General features: G+C 36.7%; 1 protein-coding gene across 3 annotated transcripts in view; it reads left to right on the top strand.

Annotated features, from left to right (window-relative positions):
- The first annotated feature begins 211 nt into the window (after nucleotides 1–211).
- TRAPPC9 (trafficking protein particle complex 9) overlaps nucleotides 212–23,816 on the top strand; it is a 955,484-nt gene continuing 931,879 nt past the window's right edge. For all 3 annotated transcript variants that reach the window (XM_031955139.1, XM_031955089.1, XM_031955202.1), the window contains exons 1-3: nucleotides 212–375; nucleotides 8,230–8,829; nucleotides 22,696–22,841. In XM_031955139.1, the coding sequence (XP_031810999.1) occupies nucleotides 8,246–8,829; nucleotides 22,696–22,841 (730 nt within the window). In that variant the 5' untranslated portion in view covers nucleotides 212–375; nucleotides 8,230–8,245. The remainder of the gene's footprint in view (nucleotides 376–8,229; nucleotides 8,830–22,695; nucleotides 22,842–23,816) is intronic.

Below are 23,816 nucleotides of genomic sequence, written 5' to 3'. Positions count from 1 at the left end.
GGGAGCTCCCTTCCAGCCCTAATTCAAGTTCTAGCACCCGCCCTCCCACCTCCCTAGCTTCCTCTTTCTAATCCCTCCTGCTCTCCCTCTCCAGGTGAGAGCCCCCGGCTCCGCAGGGCGGGAGCTTCTACTCCCTCCTCCTTAGAGGCTCTTTCCAAAACCCGGAGAAGCGGATCTCAGACGCCTGGGACTGGGCTTCGCGGGGCTGCACTGGGCATGCTCAGAAGCTGATCGGCGGGCGGGGGTTTAGGGCACAAGTAGGAAGCTCCGCGCACGCCGGGACCGCCCGCCCCTGAGGAGGCTCCTGCTGCGCTCTCCGTCAGCCCGGCTGGTCCTCTCGTCCCGGCCCGGTCCGGTACCACGGCCGCCGGCTGTGTAAGTGCATCCATGGGGCCTGAGCCTTCGGCAGGAGCGGAGGAGGAGGAGGAGCAGGGACAGGAGCCGCAAGCGTGGGGAGCCGGGGTTTGCGCTCACCTGTCCGCTGCTCGGGCACCTGCCTCTGCCCTCCGGCCCCTCCCGGCCCTGCGCCCCGCCCGCCCCGCATGCCGCGCCCGGTCCCTTCCCCAGCTTCCTCATCTCCCCGCTCCCGCCGCCTGCCCCCTGTCCCTCTCGTCGGCTGCTGTCCCTGAGTGGCCGAGCTGCGAGGGACCTGCTCAGAGAGCCGGTCCATCTCGCCCCGGTTTTTCTAGTGGGGAGACTGAAGCCGAAGAGAGGGAAGTGGCTGGTGGTGAGCCGGTCGCAGCTGACTGTTGACATTTCCGTGGGGCTGATGTCAAGTTTAAAAGTGCATTTCTCATAACAGCCCTTTGACGTAGCCCGGGACTGGAACCTGGCTCTGCTGCTTTTGTGTTTTTTTTCTAGCTGTGAGATGACTTCGGATAATTATCACTTTGTAGGATCACAGATTCAGAGTTGGAAGGGCTCATCCTAATCAACTTTTCTTTTTTTTCCCCCAATTTTCCCTCGGAGACAATGAAAGGCAGAGATTCCACTTAGCTATTGACATGTCTGTGGTCCCCAAATCAACCCTTTTTAAATGCCTGCTGTGTGCCAGTTCTTGTGCTAAGCTCAGAGTCCAGAGAAAGGCAGAAGAGGGCTTCTTGTCGAGGAGCCCACATCTAAAGATGGAGAACACAGGCACAAACGAGCCCATGTGCCGGCTAAAACAGGGAAGGCATTAGCGTTGGGGCTGTGGGTAGTGGCTCCCGTGGAAAGTGGCATTTTAGCCGGGACTTGAAGGAAGCTTTGGAAGGCTGCAGGAAAAAGATAAGAGAGAGCAAGCATTCCTGTTTTGGGAGACAGAAAATGGCTAGAGTTGGGAGAAGGTGTGTCTCCTTGGAGGACCTGCAAAGAGGTGGGTGCTCCTGGATCAAAGTGTGAGTGGAGGTGAGTTAGGTTAGAAAGAAGACTGGAAAGGTGGGGGAAAGGGCCAGGTTATGAAGAGCTTTTCAATATTACAGGATTAGGTTAGAAAGAAGACTTTGGAAAGGTGAGGGGAAGGGCCAGGTTATGAAAAGCTTTGGTATTAGAGGAGTTTGGAGTGAAGGGATGAGTTTACAAAGTTCACAAGAACTCTTGGGATTAGATGAAACAAGTGGTACTATTTAGGAGTTACACAGCTAGTAAGCATCTAAAATAAGATTTGAACTCAGCTCTTCCTGACTCCAGGCCCAGTGCTCTATCCACTATGCCACCTAGTTGCCCCTATAACAACGTCGATAAAAAAGCATTTATATAGCATTTTAAAGTTAGCAGAGTGCTTTAGAGATGTTCTTTCATTTGATCCTCACCACAACCCTGTAAAGTTGGTGCTGTTTTACAGATGAGAAAACTGAATTAACTGGTTTGCCAAAGTCACTCAGCTAGTAAATGGCTGAAGCAAGTCACAACTCTGCTTTGCTAACTTTAAACCACAAAATGGATTTGAACTCAGGTCTTGACTCTAAGTCCCAACACTTGGACTAAGTAGTCCTCTAGCTGCTTCATTTAGATTAAGTCTTTAATTTTGCATATAAGAAATTAGGGCCAAGATAAAAGCAATGACTTGTCTAATGCTGCAAGGTTGTAAGAATAAAAGGTAGATTCAAGATTTGAATCCAGATACAGAAGTGAGTGCAAGGGACAATGTTGAACAATTACCCATGCATATGTTCTGTCAATAAAAAGATGTGTGTGTGTACATATATATATATATATATATATATATATATATATATATATATATTAAAGAGGTCATGGATGACTTTGGAAAAAAAAAATTTAAATCCAGGTGATCTAGCTCCAATGGCATTTTAAAAAATTGTTATATAACATTATTGTGATCACTGCCTGTGCTTACTAAAGGTAGCAGATCATAGTATTCAAACTGAAGTCTTATTTAAAATACATTTTATCATGTTATAGTCCAAACTTCTTATTTTTTAGGTAATAATGTGGGCTCAGAGATGAAATGAAATCCACATGGTTATTAACTAGTAGAACTAGGAATCAGACCTAAATTTTCCTTTTTTAATTTATTTTCCAATGTTTCACATTCATTAAATAGGTCATCTTCAGGTTCTTCTTTGTTTATGGTTATCCTCTATACTCTCTTGCTATCTGCTTTGCCCCTTTCCCCTAAAACGATTCTGTCTCCTTGGGAAACCAGTAAGAATTATATCCATTTCAATAAGTGCTGATAACTAAAGGAAATTTTTTCCTTATCGGTGACCTGTATTGCAATGTATGTCTACAATGACCTGTCTAAAAAAGGGCTGCTTTTCTCCCTCCTTTCCCAGTATATCTTCTATGAATGATGGCTCCCATTCTTGGTTAAAGTGCTTGCAATTTAGGTGGAAAGAGCACTGGACTTGGAATTAGGAGTGGCTGGTTTGAGTTTTGAGTTTTGAGGTTTGAGAAAGCTTCCTTTCCTAGCTGTGTGACTTTGGAGAGTCACTTTACATTTTTGAGTTTAAATTTTACACGTATGGTCATTTTTGTGCTACTCTTAACAAGGTTTTTGTGAGGAACATGTATAATACCTTCCCTCTGTTGATTATTGCCAACTTATTTCTCTTCTGTTTATTGTTAGTTATTCACATGTTTATTGATCCACAAGAAAGCACTTTGCAAGCCTAAAGTGCCCTATCAATGGGCAAGCATTTATTATGTGTTTACTGTGTTGCTAGGAGTTGTGCTAGTTCCTGTTCTCAAAAAGTTTACATGCTATCAGAAGAAAAATGTTAACATAAAAGTAAATATAAAATAGACAAAATATCAAGTAATTTCGATGTGTGTTGAGGGAGTTACTATCAATAGGGAGTATCAGAAAAAGCTTCATGTGGCATTTGAATCAAGCTTCAAAGGCATTTAGGGTTTCCAGTAAAAGATGATTGATGAGGGAATGCCCTCTAAGCAAAGGATACCAGTCTGTGCAAAGACACAAAGTTTTAAGATAGAGAAGAAATGTCATGTGTAAGAAACAGCAAGTGGGCCAGTTTAGCTGGAATACAGTCTATGACAGAGGAGGTACAAAGCTTGGAAAGATAGGCTTGAGCCAGACTATGAAAGAAAGGCTTTAAATGTCAAAGTTTGTATTTTATACTAGGAACAACAGGAACCACTGAAGCTTCAGATTGAAGAATAGCATGGTTAGGGTTGTGTTATAGGAATATAATTTTGGCAGCTGTGTGCTGGTATATTGGAGAAAAGAGAAACTTTTGAAAGGGATCAATTAGGAGGCTATTGCAATTGTTCAGACTTGAAATGCTGAGGGTCTGAAGTAAGGTGGTGACTGTGTGAGTGAAGAGAAGAATACCAGAGTATAACTGTGGAGCTAGAAAAATGATGCTTGACAACTTATTGGAGATGGGAGGGTGAATGAGAGGATGACTAAGCTTGCTGACTTGAGTGACTAGAATTGTGAGACCCTCAAGAGAAGTAGGGAAGACATGGGTTTAGCAGAAAGATTTCTGTTTTGGATGTACTGAAATTGAGATGTCAGTGGTTTATCTAGTTGGCAGAATACATTAAGCAGTTAATACCTTGGTACTAGAGCTCAGGATAGATTGATTTGGTAACTGAACTCATGGAATTTGAAGAGATCAACTAAAATAAAAGAGAAGGGAGCTTAGGAAAGATCCTTGGGGAACATACATGGTTACGACGAGACCATGTATGATCTAGCAAAAGATCCTGAGAAGGAATGGTTTGACAGATAGAAAAAAAATCAAGAAGCAATGAAATAAACTGTACTTTCAACTCTTGACAGTTTCCAGAAACTGTCAAGATACGAAAGTCACTATCAGTACTTCCCTGGTTCCATTTTCTTCCTTTTTTATTGAATTTATTGAATTATATTTACTTAATTTCCCCCTGATCATCTTTCCTAATAAATACTTTTAAATACATTTTGAATGTTGGATTTCTAGTGTAAGAACTGGGCCTTTATTTTTGCTTTTTGAACCTTCTTGGAGAGTAAGAGTTTGAGACTGTGGTATAATCAATCACTCAGTTACCTACTAGCACTGTGTTTGGAACAGAAATACAGAAAAACAGGTGAAATCATCTTTGCCCTCAAGGAATTTAATGTACTACTGAAAGAACCTTGGGCTTAGAGTCAAAAAAGTTTAGGTCAAAATCCAAATCCTGGCTCTGTTGTTTTAAATCTCTGTGATTTTGAGCAATTCACTTAGTACCCAGAGTCTCAGTTTCTTTATTTATAAAATGAGAGTAATGAATTTGATGATCTTTTAAAGTCCATTTCAATTCTGATATTCTGTGATCTTGTGAAATCCACATGGATGAAGGTTCAAATGAAAGGAACTATTGTTACTTTTTATGAAGGAAGAAAAGTGTGTGAGGTTGTAGTATTTAGAAGGTGAAGGAGTGCCACTATTCTGAGTATTACATGGGGAGACTTTTAGAATGCTGTAGCCAACTATTCTCATGTGTTGGAAAAAGGAAAAAATACAGTGTATTACTAATTAGGACTTGGACACCAGTATTGTGTGCTGATAGTGGGTTCGGTTTCATCATACTCTGCATAGGGGAAGTTAGCAATCTTCAGTTGTTTGGGTAATTATGGGAGACGTATTACCTTCTGCATAGCAATATTTTTGGGTCCTAGGCCAGAAGTAAACTGACAGTTTGGCCAAAACCTGGGCAACTATGGGGCTTTGTTGCTTGCTGAAAGTTTGGCATGGACTTAACTTTCTTTATTTTGGAGTTCTTTTACAATATTGGAAAGGTCCCAGGAAAGTCATTTTGTTCTATTACTTTATCTCCAGGCAGAACTCCCTAAGCAGTGCTTTTTATAGATGTTTATTATACTGAATAGTAAGTGCATTCAAAATATCCTAGAAATTTAGCTTAATATATGTTTGTGTGTTTGGTATTAATACCTTCACAGAATAAAGGCATTGTAAGAAGTAATCACATGGTTTATAGGTTGAAGTAATCTTAGGATTTTAGAACTTCTAAGAGACTTTAGAAATAATTTAATCCATTCTCTTGTTATAAATGAAGAAACCGAGGTTCACAGAGTTATATCTAAGGTCACATAGTCAAGGAATTAGTTATACAACCCAGTATCCTGACTCCTGGTTGAGTTCATCTTTCCTATACCATATCATGTTGCCTCTCATTAAATTAAGTAAACTATTTGAGAGTTAAGAGAGTTGGGTTCTGTGTGTAGGCTTCTTAATGCTTGTAAGATCAAAATACATTTCTTTTTTTAGTTGATAGTGCATAGTGCATTGCCTTGCCTTCAAATGCAGTTGGCATTTCTATCCTAGGTCTGTTTGATGCATGTCAGACATCCAGGATCAATGACAATAAGTAGTGTGTTAATGATGTAGATCGCACTTTCCTTTATGCTTCAAAATTTTTACTTTTCCACAACCTAATTTTGAAATTTGGGACCCAAATCCTAACCTTTTCATTTTAGAGGCCATGTAGGAACTAGACCTGTGATTTCATTAGTATAGAGAATTTCCAAGTGAAGAAATTCCCTCTACCAGTATATGTTAGCCCCTTCTTTGTAACTTGTGGTCTTAGAGAATTGTTCAGAGGACTGAGAAATAATCAGAGTTATTATTTATCAGACATAAGCCTTGAATCCAGGTCTTTCTGACTTCAAGGTCTATTCTCTAGCCACTACACCAACTTGTCTCTCTAGAGGTCACCTAGTCCAATGTTATGCCTTTTGTAGATCTATCTATGTTAAAGATGGATGATGGAGACAGCCATAAAATGATACAGGATAAACTGGTGAGAAGATTATCTTTTTAAGTCTTCATAAGAGCTTACTTCTAGGGCCAGAGGTTTATTCTGCATTTGTATTGTCCTCTTGTTCATTGTCACTCTTATCTCTCTATTTGTTTTATTTTGAAGGTGCCTGGAAGATATAGGTGAGTACTTACATCTATCAGTGTTATGGCTGGTTGGATATATACACTTGTTGGAGTAAGACACATGCCCACTGGTCCAAAATGTCCCTGTGACCCAAAGCATATATATATATATATATATATATATATATTTTTTTTTTTTTTTTACCAGTTTTCTAGGATACCATATTTTATCCATTAGATAAGGAGATGCTGTAACAGATATTTACAACACACAGGTCTATCCATCCCCATCCATTGTCATCTAATAGAGAGCAGGGCTATGAGGGAAGGGACATAAAATAGATTAAGTTTTAATGGGGAAAGATGGAGGAAAAGAAAATTATAGACCATACAATGGATAGTAAGCCTAGATATACTTCAGTGAAATGAGACTTTAAGGAGCTACAAACTGCATGAGAGTTTTTGTAGAGGGAGAAGCCAATGAAAGGGGCTAAAGGGGATTCTTGAAAGGAGAGGCAAGAGAATACCAAAGATCTACTCTACCATTGTTTTTATTTTGCTTAGGCTTATTATTGTACTACTTTGGTTCTGTGAAAATGCAGCCTTAGACTACATACTAGTGTGGAATAAGATCAATATCCTAAATGGATGACTGGCTGAATGAATTACAGTGTGGTCTTTGCATTTTATGGTAAGACTTATTTACAATGGAGTACTGGATAGAGTTAACTTTGAAGCCAGGACAGCCTTATAAGTTGAAAAGTAAGTACCATACTGCAGTGGGAGAAGGAATTCTTTATACTAGTGAAATCTGCTGGTCCAGACTTTTTTCTTATCTTCACTTGTAATAGCATTGTCTGCGTCATTATTATCAAGATCTGCCTGTATAATAAATAGTGCAATTAATATATCCCAAAGGATTAGGACAAGCATTAGAAATCATTGGCATTTTATGTTCTCTTTATTATTATTTTAAAATTAGTTTTTAATTAACAAGCATTTGTTTTGTCCTCTCTCCCCTATTATTTTGTTCTTCCTCCCCCAGAAAAAAATTAAAAAGAATAAAAACTCTTATAACAAATTAAGTAAAACAAATTCCCATATTGGCTCTGTCTAAAAATGTTTTCCCTTCTGTATATTTAGCTTATCATCTCTCTTTTAGGAGATGGGATGTATTCTTTTTCCTTGGTCCTTTGGAATCGTAGTTGATTAGTTTTTAAGTATTTCAAAATTATTTTTATAATGTTATAATAATTGAAATTTTTTTCTTTATTCTGTTTGTGTGACTCTACATCAATTCATACAAGTTTTTCCAGGTTTCTTTTAATCCATTTCTTTCCTCATTTCTTATAATATAAAAATTTTCCATTGCATTCATATTTCACAATTTGTCTCACCATTTCCTAACTGAGAGCCACTCCCTGCTTTAAGTATTTTTGTATGTATGAGATCTTTTCCTCTTTAATCTTTTTTGGAGTGTGAGCCCCAATGGTATCTTTGGGTCAAAGAGTATGCACATTAAGAGTTTTTTGGATGTTGTTCCAAATTAATTTCTAGAACAGATAGATCAGTTTACGTTCTACCAGCGGTATATCAGTGTACCTATTTTTCTGAAAGCCTGTAACATTTGTTATTTTACTTTTTTGGTCAGCTTTACTAATATTATTGGGTGTGAAGTAAAATTTTAGAATTGTTCTAATTAGCTTTTTCTCTATTAGTGATTTGTAATAATTTTTCACGTGTCTATAGATAGATTGAATTTCTTCCCTTGAAAATTTCCTATTCATATCTTTTGACCATTTATCAGTTGAAACATGGTTGTTGTTATAAATTTGAATCAGTTTCTTATATATCTTGAAAATGAGATCTTTATCAGTTATTCTTTACTTTTGAATAGCACCAGTGGCTCTACAATGAGTGTTCCTGATTACATGCAGTGTGCTGAAGACCATCAAACTCTGCTGGTTGTGGTACAGCCAGTAGGGATTGTTTCAGAGGAAAATTTCTTCAGGATCTACAAAAGAATTTCATCTGTGAGCCAGATAAATGTGCGAGATTCTCAACGAGTGTTGTACATCCGCTATAGGCATCATTACCCCCCTGAGAACAATGAATGGGGAGATTTCCAAACCCACCGAAAAGTTGTGGGCCTCATCACAGTAACAGACTGCTTCTCTGCCAAGGATTGGCCACAAACCTTTGAGAAGTTCCATGTCCAAAAGGAAATTTATGGTTCTACACTCTACGATTCTCGGTTGTTTGTTTTTGGGCTGCAGGGTGAGATTGCAGAGCAGCCTCGGACTGATGTGGCATTTTATCCCAATTATGATGAGTGTGAATCAGTGGAGAAGAGAATTGAGGATTTCATTGAATCCCTTTTTATTGTGCTGGAATCTAAGCGTCTGGATAGAGCCACTGACAAGTCTGGAGATAAGATTCCTCTCCTGTGTGTACCTTTTGAAAAGAAGGACTTTGTAGGATTAGACACAGATAGCAGGTAAGTAGTGTTTACTGCCAGGCAAGACTGAAGTAGTAGCCTTGAGGCATAATACTTTGGAATTCCCTTTCTAAAGAAAAGGATAGTCACTGAATTTGAGAGCTTGAAGGGTCAAATATTGCTTGTATAATCTAGCATTTCATAAACTAATTTGATCATAAAACATTTTGGTGCATGAAATTTATAATAGGAGCCCATGAATTCAGGTCCAGAGAAATTCAAGGTACAAAATATTTGTGGGATTAAAGATAAAACAGAGGACAGTATCAGGGAAATTTTGATATTAAAACAGACTTAATTCAGCAAAATTAGCTGTTGTCATAGCAAAAAAAAAAAAATCCTTGTATAAATGCTTTAAAATAAAATTTAGTACTTAGCACTCTAAAATGTGAAACCCAGATATTTCCTCTTGGAATACTTGTATGCACCACCAGAGTTCTGTTCAAGCTAAATTTGGAGAATGCTGATCAGATTTAGTTCCCTCATTTTACAGATGAGGAAACTGAGGCCCAAAGGGATTCAAATTACTTGCCCAAGACCACACTGTCAATTAGTGGCAGTACTAGAGTTGAATCTCTTGATATTTGTCTGCTGCTTTTTCATTATAATGCCCTGCCTCTCCAAAGCTAATGTGTACTGTGTCTCATTCTTCCCTTCTGCTCTTGTAGGGAGGTTGTGGTGATATATGTCAGATAGAGAACTACTCTGTGCTAATAGTAGTTTTTTTTTTTTAAATCTTTAAGCTTGCTGTATGTTTTTATTCTCATTATAAAATGGCTGTCTGATAGGTGGGAAAGGAAGGATTCAGACTTCCTTTTATAGCAATGATCTTGCTTCCTACTTGAAGAAATTTCTTCTATCATCTGACTTACTCTTATTTGCTTAAGTCAATTCTAGGCTTTGTAATGAAAGGGGATGAGTTCATAAATAGGAGAAAGTGGATGATCCTTTTGGTCCAACTGAAATGAGATGTAATAGGTTGTAGATAAACCCTGAGCTAAAAGTATAAGTAAGAACCAGAGAGAGTGGGCTCAACACAGTATTGCGAGTCTTGAACAAAGCAATCCAAGCCTTTCCTTCTTGCCAGCTTTTATAGTTTGGAGAACAATGTAGAATGTAAGCTTCTAGAGACCTAGGGAATGTTTTCAATTTTGTTTTGTAGGTCTAGGGCTTAGCACAATGTCGGGCACTCAGAAGGTGCTTTATAAATGCTCAATGAATGAGACTGCATTGAAATTTTATTTCCTCACTTAGAAAAGATCAAATTTATTTGACTTACTTTAGGACATGGTTGGGAGGAACAAATCATAATAATCTTTTAAAAATGGTAAAACCCACAAATCCATCTATAAATATTAAGTACATCAGGATATCAAGTGAAATAGTTCTCATTGTTACCCTTTTATTTGAAAAGCAGTGATAAAGAAAAAGTATTGTAGTCAGAGCTAGAAGATTGGAAACTCCAGTAGGGCCTTCCATGGTGTGTGACTCTGGGCTGGTCACTGACCCTCTAAGCTTTGGTTTCCTGGTTTGCAAGAAAGGACCACACTGCTGGTATAAGCAGCCTACTTCCTGTCTCTCAGATTGTGGTAAGGCTCATGGGACATGTAATGCACTTAAAAGTCTTTGAAATCACAAGTGCTATGGAAAGGAGAGCAATTGTTATTCCTATTTGGCACAAAGAGACCTATCCAAATTGACTACTCAGAGATAACTCATAAAAACCAAAATTATTTATTAGAATCTCGAGAAGCAGATCCCATACTGGTCTGTGAGCCGAATTTCACAGCAGAAGAGAGCTACTCTCTTGACAGCGCTCACAGGTTTTATACATTTCAGATAAAGAACCCCCAAAATTCCACCCTTTATATGGTGTGATTGGTCACATAAGTCTCTATTCCCCTATTTGGTCAGTGGAATGTAGTAGATGTATAGCTTCCTCACTAGTATACTTTTTTTGGACAATGGAATGTAGTCCAGGTCTTATCTAAAATCACATACTTCCGGAGAAACCAAAACTGAAGCCTTTAAGGCTTCAATTAATTTGGCTAACAGTCTCTGATCAATATGTGCTTGATCTGTAAGTTCTTCACCTTTTCCACACATTCCTTCTGAAGTAGCAAGGGGCTAAGTACTGATGTTTCTTTCTAAGGGCAAATTGTATTAGCCCCTCTTCAACTTTTACCATCTGTAGAATAATTATAAGTTCAAAGGATTTTGTATTCAATAGGCACAGACTTTAAAAAAAGTGAAATACAGAAGTTTATTACTGCTCAGAACCATGATTTCAGCAAGATATAAGAAAAGAGGAAGCTTATAGAATAAAAGTAATGTGCAATTAACAAATACAGTGATCACCAAGACGACATAAGAAACAGACAACATACAGCATACATTATCACTTCTACAAGTAAACACCAACATCTGAATTCCTTAGCTGGGAGAACCTGGGTCATAGCTATTCAGATTCTTTAGTGAGAGGCTGTTAGGCAAGTGGCACCAAACTTCCTGAGTTCTCAAAATCCCTTTCCACCAAAGAGTTTTTATAGGCTGAGAACAAAGAAGGTACTATTCAATATTAAAGCATTAGGAGGATGATGGTTCCCCCCTAATGTTTCCTGAGATTCTCTTAGATAAGTAGGAGCATATTCCTAAGTTCTCAGCAAACAAATTTATACAAAGGCATGCTGGAGACTTACTGGGATTCCTCACTAGGATTTTATACCTTCTAGCCTTCTGTCATTTGGGGAAAGAAATAAAATATCTTGGGCATGCACAAAATCAACAAACCAACTATATTGTTATTTGGTACTTGGTAAACTTTTCCTTCTTTCACTTTCCTACCTTATTCACTACTAAGTATTTGACTTTACAACATGTTTTGAATGAAGATTCCCTGGTTTCTAGCTTTTGCTTGTATCCTTCTGCAGCAGGGTTATAGCATGGCGCATGGTGAATGTGGAATCAGAGGAATCCTTGGCTTTGCCACTTGTGTGACCTTGGGCAAATCAATTAACCTTCCCAGGCTTCAGTTTTCTTATTTGTTAATTAGAGGTTGGACTAGATGATCTTCCAGATCTAAATCTATTATCCTTGGAACCCCACATTCATCCTGAAATGATCCTGACTCTTGTAACTTGTAACTCCCGGAGCTCTCATCAAGTTTTGCTTCCAGTGACTGTCCCTTGGCCTGTTGTATTGTAAGTGTGATTGATTGCCCTACAGGTATACTTTACTTGGAACTAAACTTTTGCCCCCAAATATATATACACAAGCTGGTGGTAGATTCTTTGTGGTTTGGATGGTGTTGTAGCTAGTAAAATTTTTTTGTTCCTGTGTGTTTCTAATTTTTGCTTGTTCCTTTTTTCCTTTCTTTTTTTTCCTTTTCTTTCTATCATACTGCCCTGTGAGTATGTTGTTGGGTCTGAAAAGGTAGGCTGTGAATACAATGCATTTAAAACCTAGTTAGATTTCTGTATTTGCTGCCTTCCCATGCTCTGTACTGCTTCTAAATATATATATATGTGTGTGTATATATATAACCATAGCTTAATGATGCCTAGACCCATATGTTAACTTAGTAAATTTTTTTTGGCCTTTCTGCCTTAAGCCATTGCTGGTGCTTCATGTATATTAAAATAATTGCTTTGGGGATCCTGCTTGGTCTTTAGAATATGCTGGTACCATGGATATATATATATATTTTTTCAAAGGTTGGAAATGCTAATTGTGTCAGGTATATATTGTCTTAGTGGGTCATATTAGCTTAGGGAAGTCTAAAGTCACTGAGCTTGGCTTCATTTGAATCTTTTAATTTCATCTATTAGGCATGTGATTCATGGCTGTCAATATTTTACATGCATGATATGACTTATTAATAAGCATACAATTGAGCGTAGTAAGACAGTGTACTGTAAGGGAAGGTTAGAAGTTAGCTGAGGTGCTAAGTTCTGTTCTGCATTTACATTACTATGCCATTCAATTTCCCTTTGCCTCAGTTTTTTGTTAAGATATGACTGTAGCAGACCATTTGTGTTCTTGAGTGGAGGATGGGGGAAAGGAGGGAGACATGCACAGAATTTTAGACTGAGGTTGAAAGACAGCCATGAAGGTGACAGGTTGATCCATGGACCTGGAATCAGAAAGAGTCCTTGATCTACTAGTTCTGTGACCTCGGAAAAGTCATTCATTTGGTCAGCTTGATTTTAGTTTCCTAATCTGTAAAATGGGGGCACTTCAGTAATAGCACTTTCCCCAAAGGGTTGTTTTGAGGATCAGATGAAATAATACACATAAAACATTTTGGAAACCCTAAAAGATTATTAAAAATAACATACTATTATGTTAAGGAATGTTGGAGGTTCAGTTCTCTAAAGTTCTCCCTCTTTTCTTAGATGAAAAAAGTGAAATGTGATTTGCCCAAATTATATATTGAGAAGTCCTCAAGCCATGTCTGTAATTTAGGTCTCCTGGCTCCTTTCATGTTTGTCTCTCTGTCTTTCCTTGGAGTAAGTATTTCAATCATCTACCATTCTCTCCCCCCAGCTTTTGCCTTATTTAAACATCTCTTTAGACTGGGTGAAAAGAAAGTAATTCCTTTAGGATTCAAATAAGGATTTGAGGGTTATCCATTCTTATTTCTTTCTGTGTAAGCCTAGGAACCTTCTTGCCTTCTTTCTATCTCTTGCCTGAGGGCTTATGAATGGAAGTGTTACAAAATTTTAATGAAATATTGAAGCTTTTTTGTTTCATTGTTTTGTGTGTGAATGTGTGTATGTATGTGTGTAGGTTTATATATTTTGTATCTGTTAACAATTTCCTTCTATGGTCTGTTGAGGAGAATTGCCTGCATTGACAATTGAATGAAATATGCAAAAGAAAAATACCAAAATAATTCACTTCAAACTGTCCTCTGGATTCCTCAATTTGTGTGGAATTCTTTTGCCCATTCTTTGTAGCAGGACCAGCTGGGTATATTTTATCTATATTTCCTCAGTAAAATGCTGGTTGCTTTAGTATGCCAATGCTATGTCCAAATTTCATTCTATCCATTGTTTATAAGAGCATAGATTTAGAGCTAGAAGAGACCATTTTACCTTCTACACAGGAGCCAGGAGAGTTGGATTCTAGGCCTGGCTCTATCACTAACTAATATATAATCAAGTTAATTAATTTTTTCTTTCTGGGTCTCAGTTCTTCATCCATAAAAACATGAGGAAACTGAGGACCAAGGACATTAAATTATATCCAAGGCCTATATATAGATAAGTTATTGGATAATAAGGAAAATTGGATAATAAATTTATTAGACAGTATTTTAGTGTGTGACTTAGGATAATTTCATATGATGTTAGGTTTTTAATATTTCCAACCTAGAAAGTCAAACTTAGGGGAAGATTAGTGTAAGAAACAAAATATCTTAACAAGAACTCCACTAGAAAGATTTATTTTACATTCTTGCAAGAATAGGTGCCTAGATTAGTAGACATCTTTGAAACTTCAAAGGCAACATTTTATTTCCTATCCTGAAGTACAAGTCTCCCCTAATTCACCATTATTGTATGTTACAGAAGTTACACTACATGAATCTCCACCCCTCATTACATAGTCAGTCCCTCCCTCCTACATGCTTCTATTCAAGAAGGGGAAGGTAATTGAGGAGGGCCAAGGACAAAGAACAAAAAATACTTTTCAAATGTCAGGCCACTACCCCTGATTACAAAAGTCAGTCCTAGCCCCCAAGGCGCTTACATTCTTTTGAGAGAACATAACTTCACCCTTGATTATTCCTTGATGTCCTTGTGGGTTTCAATTTTCTAATTTAAGTTTTATTTCTCCAATTTAATTTTCATAACTATGGAAACCAACCAAATGCCCATCCATTTCTTACAGTAATATTTTCTCACAATAGCACAATTGTTATAAATTGTCAGATCAGAAATTAATTTTTGATGTAATGGAATCATCAACAAGAGTATTGGAGCTGGAAGAAGCTTAGAGATGTAGTCCAACTCCTAAGTTTTATGGAGGGAAAAAATGGTTTTGTTTGTTGAGATTAATGTTTGCTTCCAATTAGCAAGCCTTCCTCTTCCCTCTTCCACTTTTCCTCTAGTATTAGTGATGAAAAAGATGAAAACTTCCCAGTCCTTACTTTCCACAGCAGAAGGGGGAGATATTAGCTATGGGTTTAGGAAGAATCAAAGTGCTCTAGGAAAATTTGATAAAGGAATGATTATAGAGGTAATAAAACTTACATTTTTTAACTTAATGATTTACTTTAGTTATTGCTGTTATTTTCTTTAGATCTGCTAGTATGTTAAAATAACATTTGATAATTTTGCAGAGTGGTAAATAAGATTTGTGTTGTAATTCCAGAGAAACTGAGGCAAGGTAGAGATTAAAGAGTTTTTAATATTTTATTTGAGGGAGAGATTTACTGTGGGCAAAACAGGATCCATGTTGACCCCAGGAGGCTGGATTGAACTCTTATCTCAAAGTATCCAGCAGGGAGGTAGGGATTCCAGGGATTCTTATAGGGCTTTGGCGATAAGGGAAACAAAGGCAGAGGGGGGTTGAGCTCTGGTGAGTGGGAACTTCCAGGAATGGACCATAAATTTGTTTCTGACAGGTTGGGGGTAAGGAAAGATCATAAATTCTGATAAGTTGGGAGGACCAGGAGCCAAGATGTCTGGTTCAGAGGGTCCCATCTAGGTATCTGAGATAAACTATCTGAAGTTTATGACTCTGGAATGCTAGAGTAGCCAGGACTCCCAGCCTTAATTATCTCTGTCCTAATGGTCAAAGGGGGATTGCCATCAAGAAGATTGAGGCAGAACAATTCAGGGAAACCGAGGCAGAACAGTTAAAGGAAACTGTGGCATAATAGTGTGTATTTTTAAAAAAATATTTCATTTCCCAATTATATGTAAAACCAATTATTAACATTTGTTTTTTTAATTTTATTTTTAATAATAGCTTCTTATTTTTCAAAATAATGCAAAAATAATTTTCAGCATTCACCCTTGCAAAACCTTGTATTCCAAATTTTTCTCCCTTCCTTTCTCCTTATTCCTTCCCCTAGACAGCAAATAATCCAATATAGGTCAAACATGTGCAATTCTTCTAAACATATTTCCACATTTATCTGCTGCATTAGAAAAATCAGATCAAAAAGAAAAAAAAAAATGAGAAAGAAAAAAAACAAGCAAGCAAATAGCACCACCAACAAAAAAGGTGAAAATACTATGTTGTGATTTATATCCAGTCCCCATAGTCCTCTCTCAGGATGTAGATGGCTCTTTTGGAATTATCCTGAATTACCTCATTTTTTAAAAAAGCCAAGTCCATCAAAGTTGATCATCACATAATCATATATAATTAATTGCTGAGTACAATGTTCTCTTGGTTCTACTCACTTCACTTAACATCATTTCATGTAAATCACTCCAGGCCTCTCAGAAATCATCCTGCTGATCATTTCTTTGCTTTTCTTTTTCTTTTTCTTTCTTTCTTTCTTTTTTTTTTTTTTGGCTGAGACAATTGGGGTTAAGTGACTTGCCCAGGGTCACACAGCTAGGAAATGTTAAGTCTCTGAGACCAAATTTGAACTCAGGTCTTCCTGACTTCAAGGCTGGTACTCTATCCACTGTGCCACCTAGCTGCCCTGGAACAATAATATTCCATAACATTCATATACCATAACTTATTTAGCCATTTCTCAACTGATGGGCATCCACTCCTTTATTTGGCACTACAAAAAAGACCGCTATAAATATTTTTGCACGTGAGGGTTAACATTTGTCTTTTTTTAAATTTTGAGTTCCAAATTCTCTTTCTCCTCCCTTCCCCCTTGAGAAGGAAAACAATTTGATATAGATTATACAGGTATAGTAATGCTAAACGTTTTCATGTTGGTCATGTTGTAAAGAAAACATAGACAACTTCCCTCCCTCCCCTGCAAGAAAAACACAGAAATCCTAACAAAACACAGAAAGAAACTCAAGAAAAATAAAGTTAAAAAAAAAAGTATCTTTGATTTGCATCCAAACTATATCAGTTCTTTTTCTGGATGTGGATAGCATTTTTTAAAAATCATAAATCCTTCATAATTGTCTTGAATCATTGTATTGCTGACAAGAGTTAGGTCATTTATGGTTAGTCATTTTTCATCAATTCATAAAAGTCTTTGCAGATTTTTCTGAAAGCCTACTGCTTGTAATTTCCTATAACACAAGGATATTCCATTACTGTAATGTTCTCTTTGGTTCGGTTTCCTAGAGGTTTCTGTGAGCAGCCTTTGAGGTTAAAGTAGCTAGGGGTTAAAGTCCAAATCCTTTATTATCTCTTTCAAAGTCTTGTCTCCTTTCCTGGGGCCTGGTTAGCTTTCTTAGAGGCCTCTCTCCTTGGTTTGGAGATCTTGAGCTCCTGCCACCAGTCCTTTGTCTTCTCTGCCTCTGCCAGTTTCTCTTCTGTGGCTCTCAGTTCCTGCTTATATGTTCCACACTGAATACAAACCAAACCAATCATTATATCACTAGGAAGCCATTATTTGTTGTAGGATTAAATTAGTGCTAAATTAGATTTAACCATTGTTTCCTCAATTCCATTTAGTACCTTGTTTCAAGTTCTGGCCCATAACTTATCATTTTCTTCAGCCATTCTTTAATTGATGGGCATCCCTGCAATTTCCAATTCTTTGCCATCACAAAAAGAGCTCTATACATTTTTTTTTGTACATATAGATCCGTTTAAAAAAATCTCTTTGAGATATAGACCTAGAAGTGGGTCAAAGGGTATGCAAGCCTTTTGAGTACATAACCCTTTGAGCATAGTTCCAAATTGTTCTCCAGAATGGTTGGATCAGTTGACAACTCCAGTAGTGCATTAGTGTTCCAATTTTCTCACATCCTCTCCAATATTTGTCATTTTGTTTTTCTGTCATATTAGCCAATCTGATGGGGATAAGGTGGTACCTCAGAGTTGTTTCTTATCTGCATTTCTTTAATCAGTAGTGATTTAGAACATTTTTTTTTCCACATGACTATAGATAGCTTTATTTTCTTTGTCTGAAAACTGTTCATATGTTTATTCTTTTTGAAAAGTTTTTTGATGTGCTAACAGATTACATCAACATGAAAAAATTTGTTATTGAAATATTTCATTTTTACATCATCTTTATTTCTTAATATATTCTTCTCCCTCCCCTTTCCAAGGACCCATCCCTTGAATGAATAAAAAAAGGGAGAAAAAAACCATCATGCTTTTTAGCATAACTAACCAGGCATCATTCGTGTCTGACAGTATGTGTAATGTCCAGTGACGATAGTTTCCTACTTCTGCAAAGAAGGGAGAGATTTTTATTTTCTCATTTCTTCTTTATGGACAGTTTTGGTCATTATAATACCCAGCATTTAGTTTGCTTTTGTGCTCTTTCCATTTATATTCTCATAGCCACATATTGACATTTAAATAAAGTATTAGGCTTGAAAATAAAAGCCATTACAGAACTTCTGTAAAATTATTTATCATTGATTAACAGTTGTCCATTAGCCATTTAAAGTATGTTCAACTCCAACTGCTTCCTCATATTGAAAAGGAGCATTGATGCGTGTGATTGAGCTTGACTGTAACTGCATTAAGGTTCCAACCCTGCCCTTTATGGCATCAAAATTGCTGCAAGTAATGTGCTACTGATGGATTGATGGATGATGGGACCAGCTCAATAAGCTCTACTTCTAGTGGGAGATGTGTGGGTTTCCATGAGATCTGTATAGTGTTGTCATAAATGAACATAAAATATGGAGGAATGTTAAGAATAGATTACCCCAGGGCAGCTACGTAGTGCAATGGATAGAGCACCAGACCTGAAGTCAGGAGGACCTGAGTTCAAATCTGATCTTAGACATTTAATACTTCCTAGTTGTGTGACTTTGGGTAAGTCACTTAATCCCATTCGCCTCAGCAAAAAAAAAAAAAAAAAGAATAGGTTACCTGGCGCTCCCAATGAGGAGTTGTGTTTAGGCTTTATGATGCATTATTGGCAGATTATAGCTTTATAATTTCACATTTGAATCTCTTTCCTCTTGTCAGTTGGAACTTAATAGGTTCAACATTAAAAAAAACCTAGAAATCATATTTAAAAATATGAACATACAGAAATTTCTCATTGCTATTATATGTGCACATACCATCTGGTACCTATGTACATATAACGGATAAATGCTAGAAGTAAAACATATCTTAAAATAATTTTCTAACATGCAATTATAAGCTCTATCAAAGAAGTTTTAAATCCATTTGCATAGCTTGTCCATTTGTATATCGTCCCTGCCATTGACCAGTGAATATTCAGTGCTTTGTAACAGGCAAGCCTTGTTGTAAATGTGATCTGTTGGTGGCAGCATAGTACATACAAAAAGCCCTCTAGATTATCAAATAGCAGTGTGCTACAGCTGGGTCAAATTCTGTTGCCACCACAGTGCAGGAGAACCAGATATAAAGTAAAATCGGGAAATATTTAATAAAAGAAATAAAATAGAGTAGGACCTAGATAATATTAATATGTCATTTTCTAAGTCACTGTACTGCTGGCAGAAGTTAATGGTCTTGGAGTCAGAAAGACTTAGTTTCCAGTACTGCCTCAGATTCCCGTAGGGTGATGATGGGCAATTCATTTAACTTTTGTAGGCTGTATTTTACTCATCTATGAAATGAAGGAGTTGGAATTGATGGTCTTTAAGGTTTCTAGTTCTAAATCTCTTTTTCTGTGATTTATATTTGAATTCTGACTCTGCCATATATTATCTGCATAAACTTGGGCAAGTTATTTAAGGTTCTTTTGGCTCCATTTTCTTAAATTGTAAAACGAGAGGGTTTGACTTTCTCTGAAGCCCCTTCTGGCTCTAAATTGATCTAGAATGATAGTTCATAGTATTCTATTAATTTATATATACATATATATAGAGATAGATAGATAGATAGATTTCTTTACAATAATAATATGGTAGTGTATTATGTAACAGCATTTTGTATACATCATCTCATTTGATTCCAGTAATCCCAAGAAGAAAGTAGTGTAAATTCTATCTTTATCATTTTATAGATGAGGAAACTGAGGCTTAGATTTTCCTGCTTGTGGAGGGCAGATCTGAGATAATAACCCAGGTTCTTGTTCTTTAATTCGAGTGTTCTATTTCACTATGCTATGTTCCCTTTGTCCAGAATAAAATTCAGATGCATCAGAAAGTTGAATCATTATAATCTCTGTCAAAGAACTATCTCCCTGTGTTTAGTTTCTGACACTTAATAAACTTAACAGGAAAGTATATTAATTGTTTTAGAAGGAATATTTCTAGAAGCAGAGGCAGGATGATGTCCTTGAAACCAGCAAAGACTGAATTGAGTCCTGCCTCTGATACATACCATCTTTGTGATCCTGGGCTAATCATTTAATGTCTCAATGTGTTAGGCAGCCCTCTAAGATTATCAGTTGTATAGAAAATATCAACCTGCACTGGTAGAGAGTTTTTTCACCTGAGGATTTTCTATGCCAAGGAAAGTTTCTGTTCCTGTCCCTAGTATAGAATATAAACAATAAGGGCTGAAACAAAGTTATTTTTGGTTGATTCTTGATTAATGAACCCTAGAGTACTTTGGGTATTATGGTTAATACTTATTATATTTAGAAAATTATACCCATAAGGAATACACTTATGTTCAGTAATTTTTGAGTTGCCTCCAAACATCCCTATTTCCAGAAAGGAGATCAAATAAGGAGGAAAATCCTGAGGTGGCTGAATAAAGATAGGTATGCATCCCTAGGGCCTTAAAGATATAGCCTTTGACAAATGAATGACAAATGACAAATGACAAATGGCTGGTCAAAACATGCTTGCTTAGGAAGGCCCTTGCTTTCCTTTTGCTATACTCTTGGTCTGCACAAATGTCTCCAATTCCTTTAGACTAGGACTAATTCTGAGTTATCAGAAAATAATTATTAACTATCTGCTTGTGCATTTTATCATGCATTAACACAGCAAGTCAGACATCAGTGATTGTAGTCATTTATAGTCTAAGATCTTCCCATTCTAAAGGTCCTCATAGTCATTTGGGATATGGAGAGTGACAGGAGAACCCTGACAAACATCACTAGAAAATTCACCTTTAGCAGACCTCTCTGTTATTTAGTAAATGTTTTTGAGGCACTGAGAGGAGAGGTTCCCAAAAAACTGCAAAAACAGTGTCCAGGTAGTCCTTTGCATGGCTGTGAAGGCAACTGTTGGTAGTAGTGCAGTAGTAGTACATACATTATTCTTCCTTGGTCAAGTTTTTCCTCTAGTGAAAGTGTGGAGTTGGGTGGGGACAAAGTAAGAAAAGTATGGGTAGAAAGAGTGAAAGACAGACACAGAAAAAATAAAAGTATATCTAGGCATCAGCAGAAGGAAAAGTAAAGGTAGAGCTAGTTTGAGTAGGTTTTAAAATGTTAGTGAATATTTATATTTTTCTTTTTTGCCTCAAAATAACTAGCATTTATGTAGTGCTTTGAGATTTGTAAAGTATTTGTATATGTAAAGGATCTTCCTTGATCTACACAACAATTCTGGGAGGTAGATGTTATTATCCCCATTTTACAGAAGAGGAGACTGAAGTTGAGAGAGGTTAAATGATTTGCTTACAGTCACACAGCTTCGAGATTTCTTACTTCTTATAATTGTGCTTTGAAACAATTAGTCTCTTAGCCATGGTTTCCAGCTCTTTATCTGTTTTCAATCTTCAAATCTTCAAAGACTCAGCTCTGAATGTAGCCATTAAGGAATTCATTAGGAGTAATACAAATCATGTTGATAAAATAAAGGGTTTGGAGTTCTCTTATTCTTCCATTCCTTACCTGATAAAATATTGTTATAAACAAAAATTCGTATTTTGAATATAACCAAAACACACTCAGAATCTCTCAAGAAAGTTGCAGTGGAACTTATCCATTTTAATAAAAATTCTAAATCAACACTTAAAAAGAATCTTAAGAGATCATCTGCCCCAGGCTTCTATATTGAGGTTCTTTGCAGATGAAGTGAAGGAATTTAGCAATGACATGAGAAGAATCCCTTACTTTTTAGTTTGGTGTTCTTTCCACTAGCTGCCACTATTTTTAAAGGCTTTGCATTATTCAGTCAAGATTCTTATCAACTTTTAAAGAGCTAATGAAGTCCCATTCAACCTTCCTTTAACATTAGCCTTCAACATTAAGACCTCCTTATAGAATGGTGTTGGGCTAGGGTCTCATGGTAGAGCCAGAAGATCATTATACAGTGAAGCTGAAGTAGGAATCTCTTGCCCCATAAAAGATATATTATCTAAGTATCATTTTAAGTGATTTACACCTAAATTTGTGGATTTTAAGAAAGAAAAAAAATCAAACTTTCTTAAGCTTATATTGTTGTCAGAAGAGATGAAAAAAAACCTATATCCTTTTTCCTGACAACAATTCAGCTTCTTCCCCAGCCTAATCAGTAATAGTTGTTGCTGACTTTGAATGTTAGGGGAGGAAGCCTGGGATAGAATGGAGGAGATGGAATTGGGAATGCCAGCCGAGACCCCTTCTAGTGGTGTGACTTAGCAGGTCTTTTAACCTCTTTGGGCCTTAGCATGCTTACCTGTAAAATGTAGGAGTTGAACCTTTCTGGATTCTTCTTTTAGCTTTGAATCTAATGATTCTCCAATTAGATGAAATTTTCTTATTACTTTTTTCTAGCATTTTTTCTAGTCAGAGGAAAAGCGCTTAAGTTATATGCTTGCTTATGAGATAAGAAGTATAGGATAAGAGATAAAACTAATAATTATCCACTTGAATTGCACTTTCTCTTCTAGACACTATAAGAAGAGGTGTCAGGGGCGTATGCGGAAACATGTGGGTGACTTATGCCTTCAGGCAGGGATGCTACAAGATTCCTTGGTTCATTACCACATGTCTGTGGAGCTTCTACGATCTGTGAATGACTTTTTATGGCTTGGAGGTAAGATTAATGAAGATCTGGTGGGATGATAGCCTCTCTTTGTTATTTGGAATTCTTTTGATTTTTGCAACACTTATGAATAAAGAACCTTGTTAGGTGCTGGGGGAAAATGAAAAACTATACATTGAACAAACCTCATGCCTCCTATGTGTTGAATATAGTGTGTGTATATATATATATATATATACTGCATTTTATATATTGTAATAAAAATTATGTAAAAAAAATTTATCAGATGCCCAGAATTTAATACAGGCTGAAAAAGATAGAATGCAAGAGGGTCAGTCACTTCCTTGTTCCCAGAAACTATTTCTTTTAATATTACATTAGGTTTTTTTTTAATGGTTTTCAGTACCATGCTACTGATTCATATTGAGCTTGTCATCATTAAGCCCCTATTCCCCTAATTTTGTACTTGTGAAATTGATTTTTTTATATGATTTTTTTATTCTTACAACTGAGTAAGAATTTTTTTGTTCCTAATGTTTTTCATTTTATTAAATTCAGCCCAATGCTTTAGCCTACCAAGATCTTTTTGGATTTTGACTTTTCATGCAGTATGTTAGATTTCAGTCAAATCAGTTGGTAAAAATGTTAAATAAAACATAGCCAAAGCCAAGATACCTGAGGCATTCATTCCACTGGAAACTTCTTGCTATATTAATAATGAACCATTTGTCATTTTTAAAAAATCTGGCCAGTCATTTAGTTCTGAATTCAGCTAATTGTAATCTCTATTATATATTTGGCCATCTTTTCTACAAGAATAGTATGAGATACTTTATCAAAAGCTTGCTAAAATCTAGATAAAGTGTACCTATAACAAACTTTTCTCTTATCTGCCAGTTTAGTTATTCTTTAAAAACTGAAATAAGATTTTTCTTCTGATGTGACCTGTTCTTAATAAAGCCGCTATTCTGGCTTTTGGTAACCACCGTTTCTGTTTAGATATTCAGCAATTTTAATGGTTTATTC

This window comes from Sarcophilus harrisii, chromosome 1 (assembly GCF_902635505.1).
Source record: "Sarcophilus harrisii chromosome 1, mSarHar1.11, whole genome shotgun sequence".
NCBI classification, from domain to species: Eukaryota; Metazoa; Chordata; class Mammalia; order Dasyuromorphia; family Dasyuridae; genus Sarcophilus; species Sarcophilus harrisii.
The sequence above is the reverse complement of the archived record's forward strand: the minus strand, read 5'-3'. Positions and strand labels throughout refer to the sequence as shown.